Below are 12,637 nucleotides of genomic sequence, written 5' to 3'. Positions count from 1 at the left end.
TGTGGAGCCCAAAACTGCACACGGTACTTGAGGTGAGGCCGCACCGGTTAGCTATACTATGCCTAATGCACCCCAGGATAGCATTGGCCCTTTTGGCTGCCAGGGCACATTGTTGACTCATATTGAGCTTACCATCAACCAAAACCCCCAGATCCCTTTCTGCAGGGCTGCACTCCAGCCTCTTGTCCCCCAGTCTATACGTACACCCAGGATTACACCGTCCCAGGTGCAGAATCTGGCATTTGTCCTTGTTAAATTTCACACGATTGGTGATTGCCCAGCACTCTAATCTATCAAGATCTCTCTGTAAGGCCTCTCTACCCTCGAGGGAATCAACAGCTCCTCCTAATTTAGTATTGTCGGCAAACTTACTTAGTGTGCGCTTAAGTCCTGTGTCCAGGTCATTGATAAAAACATTGAGGAGAACTGGCCCTAAAACTGAGCCCTGGGGAACACCACTAGTGACTGGCCGCCAACCATATGTTACCCCATTTAGTACAACTCTTGGAGCCCGACCCTTCAGCCAACTGTTCACCCATTGTGTTGTGTACATATCTAGCTGTATGGTGGACATTTTGTCCAGAAGGATACTGTGAGAGACCATATCAAAAGCTTTTCTAAAATCCAAAAAACCCACATCAATTGCCTTCCCTTTGTCCATTAGCTGGGTAAGCTTGTCATAAAAGGATATTAAGTTAGTAAGGCATGACTTTCTCTTCATTAACCTATGTTGGCTTTGACCGATGACTACATTGTCTTTCAGGTGTTTTTCAATAACTCCCAGAATAATCTTCTCCATAACTTTACCAGGCACCAAAGTGAGACTGACAGGCCTATAATTACCAGGGTCTTCTTTCTTGCCCTTCTTGAAAACTGGAATAACATTTGCTAGTTTCCAGTCAACTGGGAACTCTCCAGATTCCCAAGGCCGTTGATAAATAACTGAGAGAGGTCTCGCAATAACATTGGCCAACTCTTTCAGTACCCTGGGACGAATCCCATTGGGACCCATAGACTTATGTGCATTCAATTGCAGCAGCAAATCTTGTACAAGTTCAAAGTCAACTGGGAGCTTATCCATAACCCCAGTCACGTTCTTCCAACCCAGGGCTCCGGGGGTCCCAGGGCCCATTATTGGTGTTAAAGACAGAAGCGAAGAAGGCATTAAATGTCTCTGCTTTATCTTCATCCCTAATGTCAGCTGAAAGATAACACTATCAACTGAATGGAAGGAGATTTATCATATTCTCTGCTAGATCTGTCAGTATTATATGAAAATACATGCAAATCCAAGAGGGAAGAAGAGAAAATATGTCACATGTTTTGCAAGGGAAATGATCTGGGAAAGTCCTGCTGTTCCCACTATCAAGCCACAGCTTGACTATGGCTCAGTCCCTGAACGTATGAAGTTTCTTACAAGTCCTGCTTCTCAAACTGGGATCCTGGAATGCTTTTCAGACTATGCCTGTTTCTGAAAACAAAGGCAGAAAAGAATTAATACTTTGAAGCCAGTATGTTTATTAGCCCTTCTCCCCGCAAGCCTCTATCCTAGGAGATACACAACACAGTACTTTCCCATCCTTTGCTGAGTACTTCTGTTTCTGCAGCACAGAAGATTCCAAAAGATTAGTATCGTGCTGAGGGAAAGGATTTCCTGCTCTGAGCTAGGAGAAGGGTGCTGGTGAGATCATTGTCTCCAGTTAACATAAACATGGAAGAGGGACCACAATAAAATAACATCAGCAGGCATTTTCTATAGCAACTCACGTGCAATAGCCTTGAAGCTCTACAACCAGTAATCTTTTCAAAGCAGCACATTGAGATTCACATTTACAAATCAATTGCAAAGGCAAAGGATGGTCAAAAATTCAGCACAGTTTTCTGCTTAGAGTTGATTTACCATACTGTGCTGGAAAGCTGGTAGTGGGCTGGAAGCAGCAAAGAGAGAAAATACGTCTGAATAATATCTGCCATTTATTTTGAACACAGTGAGCCAAATTCCATTATTCTGATATATCCCAGTTGTTTTAGCACATAATAGATCAAACCTACATTTAATACATACTTATCACCGAAATCAAAACCAATTTCAAGTTACTAAGGCTCGAGGGCTTTGCGTACCTTAGTTTTCTTATGTAAGGCCAAATTCATTCCTGAAAAAAATGTCAACTTCAGTATTCTTGTTTTCCTGAAAGGTGAATTTAGCTCATAATGCTCATGCATTTAAAACAATGATAGCATTGCTATTCTAATTTATTATTAAGTAGTTCCTCTTTGATTTTAAGGATCTAACAGAGCATGGCAATATGCTTATCTGTAGCCAAACTGAAAGGATCTTAGTCAAATAAAATAAATAAATTACTGTATCAAAAGGGTGAGATAATACCCCTCACCAGAAATCAAATATAAAATCTAAAAGACAGCAAACACTGAGTGTCAGCCAGAGAGGTGCCAAACTAGCTACAGCAAAATTAATTTACAGCGGGCAAGAGCTGTGGTGCCCCCACCACTGTGGGGGAGAAGGCCTGTCATCTGGGCACCCTCCCAGGAATTAATTGCAGCACTATATCATGGAAGGAAGCCTAATTCTCAGTCAAGGCAACAAAAACTTTGGGGTTTAAAATATAGATCCTGGGAGGATTTAAGTTGCAAACAAAGCATCTGAAAGTTTTAGCTATAACAACACAAATTTATCAGAATTATCATCAGATGTAGCTCTTGACAACCAGGAAATCCCTACAGGTTTTCTTCTCATAGGTGTCTCCAGTTCTTCTTCCAGGAAGACCACTGCCCATGGAAGCGCCTTCTTCAAGTCACCCATTAAATGACTCTAGTGTTAGTAGTTCAGTGAGCAGTGCTGATGGAGCCTCTTTCCTGTGGCTCTTACTGTTCATCAAGCAGTGAGCCCCTGCTGCAGCCAATCTGTAAGGACAGAGATCTCTCCTCTGCTCTTCTGTGTTCATAAGGTATATGGGAAAACATCTGAAACTTCTAGCACTTGTGATATTGTAATTGGGTGAGGTGTTAAGATGAGACACACACACAATTGCATAATTTTCATCCTCTTTAGGAAACCTAGCCTTAAAAGGACTAGTGTGATCTTTGGATGTGCAGAGAAGTAGAGCGCTGATTTTATGTTTGTATTACAGCCTTGTGGAGAATGATACAAGAATGTGGCTTCCAGTTGGAAAAAACAACTGGAAACAACTATTTTCTAAAAGATATTGCAAATTTGCCCAGAGAAGAGCCATAAAAATGACTGGCAAACTGGAGAAAATGCCTTCCAGGGAGGGGCTTCCATCTCTTTGCCTTACCAAGAAGACCAAGAAGAATGTTTATTATGTATATCTGTTCCTTCACAGTGAAAAAATACAAGACCTTAAAGGGGTTTTTAAACTAGTAGAGAAAGTCTCCTAAAAGCCAATGAGGGAGGTGAAAGCCAGACAAGCTGGAAAAAAAAAGGAGAAAAAAAAAAACCAACACAGACTTTCAAACCAGGACTGGCACAAACCCTTTCTGGAGGTATTCTCCTGCCAAATACAAGCCATTTCACTCAATACTATGCTCCATGTTGTGCAAAAGGTCAGCTTAGATGGTTTAATGGTCACATAGGGAAGATCTACAGATGTCATCTACCTAGACTTCTGTAAGGCCTTTGATACAGTCCCCCACAACATTCTGGCCACTAAATCAGAGAGATATGGATTTGATGGATGGACTGTTAGATGAATAAGGAATTGGCTGGATGGCCGCGTCCAAAGAGTTACTAGTCAGCGGCTCAATGTCCAAGTGGAAACTAGTGACAAGTGGTGTCCCTCAAGGCTCCATACTGGGACCAATACTATTTAATATGTTTATCAATTACATAGACAGTGGGATTTTGCATGCACCCTCAGCAAGTTTGCAGATAACACGAAGCTAAATGGTGCAGTTGGTTCGCTGGACGAAAGGATGCCATCCAGGGGGACCTTGACAGGCTTGAGGAATGGGCCCGTGCAAACCTCATGAAGTTCAACAAGGCCAACTGCGAGGTCCTGCGCCTGGGTCGGGGCAATCCCCAATATCAATACAGACTGGGGAATGGATGGATTGAGACCAGCCCTACAGAGAAGGACTTGGGGGTACTGGTGGATGAAAAACTGGACATGAGCCGTCAATGTGCGCTTGCAGCCCAGAAAGGCAATCGTATCCTGGGCTGCATCAAAAGAAGCGTGGCCAGCAGGTCGAGGGAGGTGATTCTCCCCCTCTACTCCGCGCTCTCGGGAGACCCCACCTGGAGTATTGCGTCCAGCTCTGGGGTCCCCAGTACAAGAAAGACATGGACCTGTTAGAGCGGGTCCAGAGGAGGGCCACAAAAATGGTCAGAGGGCTGGAACACCTCTGCTATGAGGAAAGGCTGAGAGAGTTGGGGTTGTTCAGCCTGGAGAAGAGAAGGCTCCGGGGAGACCTTATTGCAGCCTTTCAATACTTAAAGGGGGCTTATAAGAAAGATGGAGAGAGACTTTTTACCAAGGCCTGTAGTGACAGGACAAGGGGCAATGGTTTTAAACTGAAGAGGGTAGATTTAGATTGACGTAAGGAAAAAGTTTCTTACGATGAGGGTGGTGAGACACTGGAACAGGTTGCCCAGAGAAGCTGCGGATGCCCCATGATTGGAGGTGTTCAAGGTCAGTTTGGACAGGGCTTTGAGCAACCTGGTTTAGTGAAAGATGTCTCTGCCCATGGCAGGGGTGTTGGAACTAGATGATCTTTAAAGGTCCCTTCCAACCCAAACCATTCTATGATTGTTTGATTCTATATGGCGGTAAAATGTTTAGACCTATTTTTTTGTGACCAAGGAAAAAGCACTTTTACACTTTCACTGCGTTTCACTTTTTAATTAAGCACACAAACATTTTTACACTTGTACCGTTGAATGTCTTGCTGTCTGTGGCTGAAATCAGTCACATCCAACTCAGTGAATTCAATGCAGTGAGGTGATCCTGAGCTGCCCATTTTGTTGGGACCCAGTCCAGAACGTGGTGTGATCCTCTCTGTTCAGCTTCACAATCAAAGGTAGGTTTCCTGGGGGGTGAAAGCCCATGCTTACAGGTAGTGATTTTTAAAAGTACAAATAGCAGCTCAAAGGCAACCACCATTTAGAACCAAAAGGCGGAAGATATATAACGACCCTTTGAACATTTGTGTATCTTTGCCTGTGATAAAATGTTATGAGACCACGTCTTTGGTAATTCTGTTATGCCACCTCCTTGGCCAAATTCTGCTTTGTTTCTTCAGTGTAAATCCAGGACTTTAAGAGATAATTTGCTGTATCCGGACATTAACTGAAAGCAGCTTTTGACTTGAATTTTTCAGTGTATCTACTGCTGGAATCTCCTGCCACTGATGACAGTGTCATTATGGCTTGGCCCTGAGTGTGCTAAATGGATTTTTTTTTTCCTTAGCTCATATTTCCATCACATCACGTGTTTGATTTACTTACATTGTTCTTATATTTAATCTGTGGCATTTAGTCACATTTACTGTCATTTTTTATTTATTTAGTAACTCAGTTCAGCTCAGAAAGGTAACAGGGATGGATAGAGTGTGACAAGTTGCAAGCATATTCTGTACAGATCACTTCTGCGGCTTGCTATGTTTTGCATTTGACAGTTTGGTATGGGACAGGCTGTTTATTTAAATGCTTGGTTTATATAAGAGCATTTAGCAGCAGCTGTAAGTGTACTGTTCAGAAGTATTTCATGTTTCTTATTTATTTTTACTCTGCATTGTTTGTGAAGTCCTCCAGGATCTTGACAAAAAAGTCTCTTTACCACTAGGATAAACATTGGTGCTGTTCTGTGTTCAAAACGGAGAGGACCCAAACAAAATTTAAGAGGTTGAGTTTGTTTATCACCAGGTCTTTGATGGCAGTATTAAAGAGAACGAAATGAAAACCTGCCTCTACTGAAGTGGAGTTTTGCTGCTGACTCCAGTAGGCCAGGATTTTATCCGTGCTCTCTGCCTACAAAAGTTAATGGGTTTTATGAGCATTTTAAAATGATGACACTTGTAATGTGGAGCTAAACTTCTCTCTCTAGTAAAGGAAGGGAGACAGCCTTGTAGTGCTATTGGGGAAGTAGAGGGAAAGAGAAATCCCCAAAGAGGTCGGACCGAATGACAGTTTTGGCTGAACATGAACAGGAACAAAACAGGACCTCATGGTTTCAGTCTCTGCCCTGATGAGAACAGCTGGTGAAAGGCAAGTTCTAATGCTGGCAAAAAATAATGGCTCATTTATTAGTAAGCTTTTTTTAAAGTACAGGTCACAGTGGCCTTTAAGCCCGCATGATGTCCATAAGGGGAAAAATCTGGGCTAGGCTGTCTGTCTGGGAGCCCAGCTCCTAATCCCTCACTGTTGCCTCTTGTCCTGGCTCCCGATGGCATTGGGAGGCATGGAAGGGCCTCTAGGACTCGGGTGGAAAGGAGTCCTGCCTCTCTAGTAGAAAAGAAATCTTCAAAACTGTTCACAGTCTCCATCTCCTCCCACTCAAATGGACTGGTCTGACCATAATTAGATTCCCTCGCAACAACCAAATATAATTACAGTCAGTCAACTTGCCACACTTTTCTAATGCAAGCATAGGGAAACATTTGTAAAACTGTAATCAACCAAAGAGTTTTGAATGGCTTTCATTTAAAAAATAATCCCTGCATCTTTAGCTGTAATTGAAGACCTCTGTTAGTATTAGGGACTATTTACTGACTTATTTCCTGTGAGTTGAGACATGATGTCCTGGTTTCAGCTGGGATAGAGTTAGTTTTCTTCCTAGTAGCTGGTATAGTGCCGTGTTTGGGATTTAGGATGAGAATAATGTTGATAACACACTGATGTTTTGGTTGTTGCTGAGTAGTGCTTACACTAAGTCAAGGACTATTCAGCTTCCCATGCTCTGCCCGGTGCACAAGAAGCTGGGAGGGAACATAGCCAGGACAGCTGACCCAGATTGGCCAAAGGGCTATTCCGTACCATATGACGTCATGCTCAGTATATAAGCTGGGGGAAGAAGAAGGAAGGGGGAGACGTTCAGAATGATGGCGGTTGTCTTCCCAAGTAACCGTTACGCGTGATGGAGCCCTGCTTTCCTGGAGATGGCTGAACACCTGCCTGCCAATGGGAAGTAGCGAATGAATTCCTTGCTTTGCTTTGTTTTGCTTGCGTGCGCGGCTTTTGCTTTCCCTATTAAACTGTCTTTATCTCAACCCACGAGTTTTCTCACTTTTACTCTTCCGATTCCCTCCCCCATCCCACCGGGGGGGGGGAGTGAGCGAGCGGCTGTGTGGCTCTTAGTTGCCGGCTGGGGTTAAACCACGATACATGAACAATTAGAAAAACTGAAGGAAAGCAGAGCAACTTATATGATACTGCACAATGGCAGCACATTTCAGGCCTGATATGAGCCATGATATCTGGACCCTCTGCTTAAATTATGTTTGAGATGTATATCACGTATTCTGTATTTAGGTAACACTCCAGGACAGTAATTCAGCCTTGATATTTGTTTTGTTATGAGTATTAGTAAAGGTGAAGTAAGCCAGTTAATTTGCATCTGTGAGGAAAAAATGTGTTTTGGTTCAGGCCTGTCTCTTGTGCTAACTGTATTTTATGCTTTATTTAAAAAGCCAGTGCTGAGAAGGAAATGAAAATAAAGAGTATATTCCTACTGACTGTAGGGAAGCTGCTCAGCATTTGAGCAGCTGGCCAAAAAGGGGTGTGTGTATCTTACCATAATAGAACTTAATTTTACAGTAGGTCAAGTTTGACAAGAATCAAAAATGTTTGTAACTTGTGGTCTCATATAATGTCTATTTTGCTATTATTTCAAAGCATGGCTTCTCAGTTTTAATGAGACCTGTCATACAAAGGAGGACCGGTTTCATAATTGCCTCACCCTGCAATCACAGCAATGGCAGGAACAGGTTTTTGTGGGCCTGGAACATTGCAAATAGCCACTCTTCCATACTGTGCTGTCCAACAGGCTGGCTGTTATATGAAATGAATGTGATCACAGCAATTCTGTCTGTGTCTGATAGAGTGTTGGAGCCAAAGGGTATTGGCATGAGTAGTGGGAATACTGGGATCCAGAGGACTTAAAGATACATATCACCCAAGTGCAGGGTACATTGAGTACTCCTGTTTGTAGGCCGTGCACTCTAGAGGTTGTCAAAATGGAAGCTAAAAAGCTAAATAAATATTGGCTCTGTACCCTCTACAGACCCATGCCCCCAACCTCACTTGGAAGAACCCTACAGCAAAGGCCTCGTTCATAGCTTATCTTTTGTTATGGTTTGAAAATGTCAGCACTGAAGTATTTAATAGTCTCTCCCCACCCTTTGAAAACAGCACATTTAGTCATCACCCTGGAAATAAGAGACAGAGTGGCATGCTGGCCTGTGAGAAGGCAGCTGGGCATTGCACCTCTGGCATTACCGAGCCCTGCAGGTGAGTGGTGGCACACTGGGAGTGGCTAGCTGGGAGCTCAGGGCCCCACAGCATCCCTTCATGGGATCAGAGCATGTGCAGTGAGCCTGTTTTCATGCTGGCAGTGGGTTTTCTGGTGCCTGGTTGAGTGGCAGCTGAGTCTTGTGGAGGTGTGCTTCTCAGGAGCGCTGCCTTCCTGTTAGGCTTATGTTGGAGGTGGCTCAGGGCATCCCAGGTCTCTCTTCTAGTTTATTCCAGCACCAGGCTCACCTCACATGTGTACATGTTATTATTAGGGAAATATGCAGTGTTCTGAGGTTGCATCTTCATAGACTTATGATTTGGAACATACGTATTTTCCTTTCATAGACTATGGCCCCTTTCCCCAAAGTTGGTGATAGCAAGGGGGACAGGTTGTGTCATTTCTCTCCACTGCTGTTAATAGCAGCACTCCTTTTTACATTCTTTAGTAATGGAGATAAGGTAGTTTCTAAGTAAATGGATGCTCAGTTTGGAAGATGCATGTGGTCAAGCACGGAGCCTGAGATTGGTCCACATCTGAATATATCCCAAACTCTGGATTGTTTACCCAGCAGCATATGTATGCTCTACAGCACTCATCCAAGCACAATGATGAATAGCTTTTTCCCAGATGACTCTTAATTCTACGTCTTCTTCTTATCCAGCAAATGCACTACATTCCAAATATAAATATATTAACACATTCTTTTTGGACAAAGTGCTAATGAATGATATATAGGCACATTGATTCTTTTCATGATATGCACTGCACTGTACAGGCAAACCTGTCTCCATGTGGCCGTAAGCACAGACCCCTTCCTGTTGTGGCCTTGCAGTTCACTTTTGACCTCCATTTTGTGTTCTGTTCACAGTTGTTCAGCACATCAAGCGCCACAATATTGTTCTTAAAAGAGAACTTGGAGAAGGAGCCTTTGGGAAAGTCTTTCTGGCTGAATGCTATAACCTCTGTCCTGAGCAGGACAAGATCTTGGTGGCAGTGAAGGTAAAAGAGTCTAGGGTTTCCATTATTAATTCATGGTTGCAGCTAATGCTGTTTTATTTGTAAATGATCATGTTTGTCTATTCCGTAGCCCCATGTAACTCCTCTAATATATGTGGAGGGGTTCACAAGGCTAATGGAGCATTAAGAGAATATGAAATTTGATCTTGCTGTAGATTATAAAATGAGAGCTGAATTTCATAAGGCGAAGGAAGAAACTGACAGTGTCACAAAGGGGCAAAATCTTTTATGAGCTAAGATATGATAAGTGAATAGGCTATGTGTATAACTGCTGGTCAAAGAAGGCATATTTTTCCATGAACTGTGCAATACTTTTAGTCAACCTTTGAAATTGTCTGTGGGTAATTGTCATTAATATGGCTGCCAGGAATGTTATAAAAAAACTTGTAGATAATATTGTCATGTGCTGTTAAACACTGGCTGTATGGAAATCCAGAAGTCATGATATTTCAGGCCCTGAAGAGTGGTTCTTGATTGTTCTCCATTCAACCCTCCCAACATACAGTCCAAAGGAAAAGGAAACTATGTGAAAACAACCATAACCTTGGACTTGCCAGTATTGAGAATAATTCTCATGTTTCTGGGGGGGGGGGGGGGGGATTTCTTTGGAACCCTGGAAAGGCACAGACTACATGGCACATTGGGAATCTACCAAGAAGTAAGAAGATTTCCATCATGATCTCGGAGCTTGCACACCAGACTTGCTTCACCGTGCCAAGCCTTTTTGTTCCTCAAAATGGAACCACTGAGGTCAATTGTCATCCTCAGCTATACATGCACACTAGAAAACAATATCAGTGAAACCATACTCTACTAAGAGTTTGCCAGTTCTCCCTGCCAACAGTCTTCTGTCTCTATCTGTGTTCTGCTGAAAGCTGAACAAGATGTTCAACATTTAAATTATCAACTCATTTAAGGCAGTGAGAATATACATTTTAAAATCTAGGCTGTGCTTAGGGATCAGAAAATAATACTATCTGTCCATTCGCAATTAGGCAACTGTGTGTACATTTTGGATCAAACCATACAGTAAAAGAATCCCAGCAGATAATCTTTTTGAAATTGTAAACAAGAAACAGAGTTTTGGATCTGGCAGTGAGAGAACACAAAAAGAGGATGGATTTGTTGAGTACTTTCTTTCTCCATCAAAAATAGCATGTTTTTTTAGATTTGCCAAGGTTACAAGCTTTTTGATACTTGGAGTTGTTCACTCATGCTGACTGGTGAGAAAAAATGAAGCCCTGAAGGTATATATAGACAGGAGAAAGCAAGAGAGAGGAGATGACAAAACTAGAATTGACGGAATTTTCTGCTGTATTTTGGTGAAGCTAGAGTGAAAATTTTCTCTCCTCTATCACTTCAGGGAACTGCTTGGTAGCAAAATAAAAGCCTTTCCATTCACTTGCTCCCTTTGAAAATCCTGACCAAATGGAGCCTAGCACTTCAGCTGCTGTTAAAATGCTGTACCTGCACTCTCTATCTGCTGCTCTTTCTCACTGTGATTCACAATGAAGATCATTCAGCATTTAAAGGGAGAGATGTCTTCATGGGCTTAGATGACAAATCTATCATTTTTATGGAACAGTATATTTTTTTTTTCCCCAATACATTCTTTACAGTGTCCTTAATAAGCAACTTGCATGTAGCCATGGAAGGACAAGTAGGAAGAATTATGCTTGTGGACAAGTTATGCCTGTTAGGTGATGTAAGAAGTGCAGCTGCCTTCTCCAGCCGCTCCAGCCCAGGACCTCTCCTGCCTGGCCCCTGGAGCCCAGCCCAGTGCCCAGGGACTCGGGGTCTCTGCCCAGGCTGAGGGACGAAGCTGCCGCTTTCCCAGTTGCAGATTCAACCAGTAACAAAGCTGCGCAGGTACCCCAGAGACACACACGCACAGACAGACACACACACACACAGCGGACACTGACACAGCCGGTTGCACAGATTGCCACAGACAAGGTGCTGCCTTCAACAGCACCTATGTACAGGACTCGCATAAAACATAAACATAGACAGCCAAGTCCCCTCCTCCTCTTCAGCTGGTAGAGATAGAAGTTCACTAGTGAAAGCATACACACAACACACTCCACATAAACAAGCACACACACATTCACAGATCCCTCGAGTACTGGCATGGCCCCTTTGTCTGCCCAGCACCCCTGCCTGGATCCTGGACCCCTTACTCACTTCACCGGTTCCCTACTCGCCGGCTAGTCCATCTTGATGCTCGCTAGCAAACATGCACGCACTCACACACTCGTCCGTCATGTACTCCACATTTGCAAGTCCCCCTGGGCATACCAGCACAGATACCCTGCCTGCCTGATACCCCAGGCCGGACCCGAGGCCCCCCTACTCGCTGGCTAGTCCAGCTTAAAGTTTGCTAGCGCATACACGTGCACACCCCACACACACTAGGTTTGGGGAAGATGCAGACACTCGGCCCTCCCCAGCAGCCTGCACCCGCGGTCCTGCTCCAGCCACCGGTGAGGAGCCCCTCACCCACCTCACTCATGCCGGTCCCCCCCAGTAGCTGGTTTTGGGAACACACACCATTCCTGCCCCAGTGGCTGGAGGCAAGAGACCCCCCACTCGCTCCAGTAGCTGACACCACAGGCCAGGGGTGCCTACACCCCAGGTCTGACTCCAGTAGACAGCACCAAATTCCACTCACACACATACAGGTCTCACCAGAAGCTGGCACTTAGTCCTTGCAAGCACACATACACACGGGGTAGAGAGTGAGATTATGCAGAGAAATAGTTAAGAAAAGATTTAATAAGAAAATATAAAATGATAGGACAGACTGCGGTGATCAGGCACAGGGCTCAGCCAGACAAGCGTACAGACCGCCCCTGTTTTTCACGTGACTGGCCCCTTTTATACCCTTTTATGTCTACCCCTTTCTTTGTTCCTTCCTGCTCCCCCTTCCCCTGCATGTTCCCCATGGATTTGTACAGCTCTATCGATTTCCGAACCCCTCCCAGTCCAGGCCCTCGGGCCCCCCCTCCCCGTTTTACAGTCTTATCAATTGGAAAATCCAGGTTGATTTTACTTGATGTCTGTGGTTTCTTGATAGCCCATCAATTAGTGTGACTGGTGAGGTTTGTTTCTTGTCATTGCCTCCATGTTTGCTT

General features: G+C 43.9%; 1 protein-coding gene across 7 annotated transcripts in view; it reads left to right on the top strand.

Annotated features, from left to right (window-relative positions):
* The window catches only part of LOC104013813 (BDNF/NT-3 growth factors receptor-like), a 219,604-nt gene that overhangs the window by 139,967 nt on the left and 67,000 nt on the right, over positions 1 to 12,637 (top strand). For all 7 annotated transcript variants that reach the window (XM_087770661.1, XM_087770660.1, XM_087770663.1 and 4 more), the window contains one exon: positions 9,355 to 9,485. In XM_087770661.1, the coding sequence (XP_087626787.1) occupies positions 9,355 to 9,485 (131 nt within the window). The remainder of the gene's footprint in view (positions 1 to 9,354; positions 9,486 to 12,637) is intronic.

Source organism: Nipponia nippon, unplaced genomic scaffold, assembly GCF_047370975.1.
Source record: "Nipponia nippon isolate SJK-2023a ecotype South Korea unplaced genomic scaffold, ASM4737097v1 scaffold_33, whole genome shotgun sequence".
In the NCBI taxonomy this organism is placed as follows: domain Eukaryota; kingdom Metazoa; phylum Chordata; class Aves; order Pelecaniformes; family Threskiornithidae; genus Nipponia; species Nipponia nippon.
Note: the sequence above shows the minus strand (reverse complement) of the source record. Positions and strands in the feature narration are given on the sequence as shown.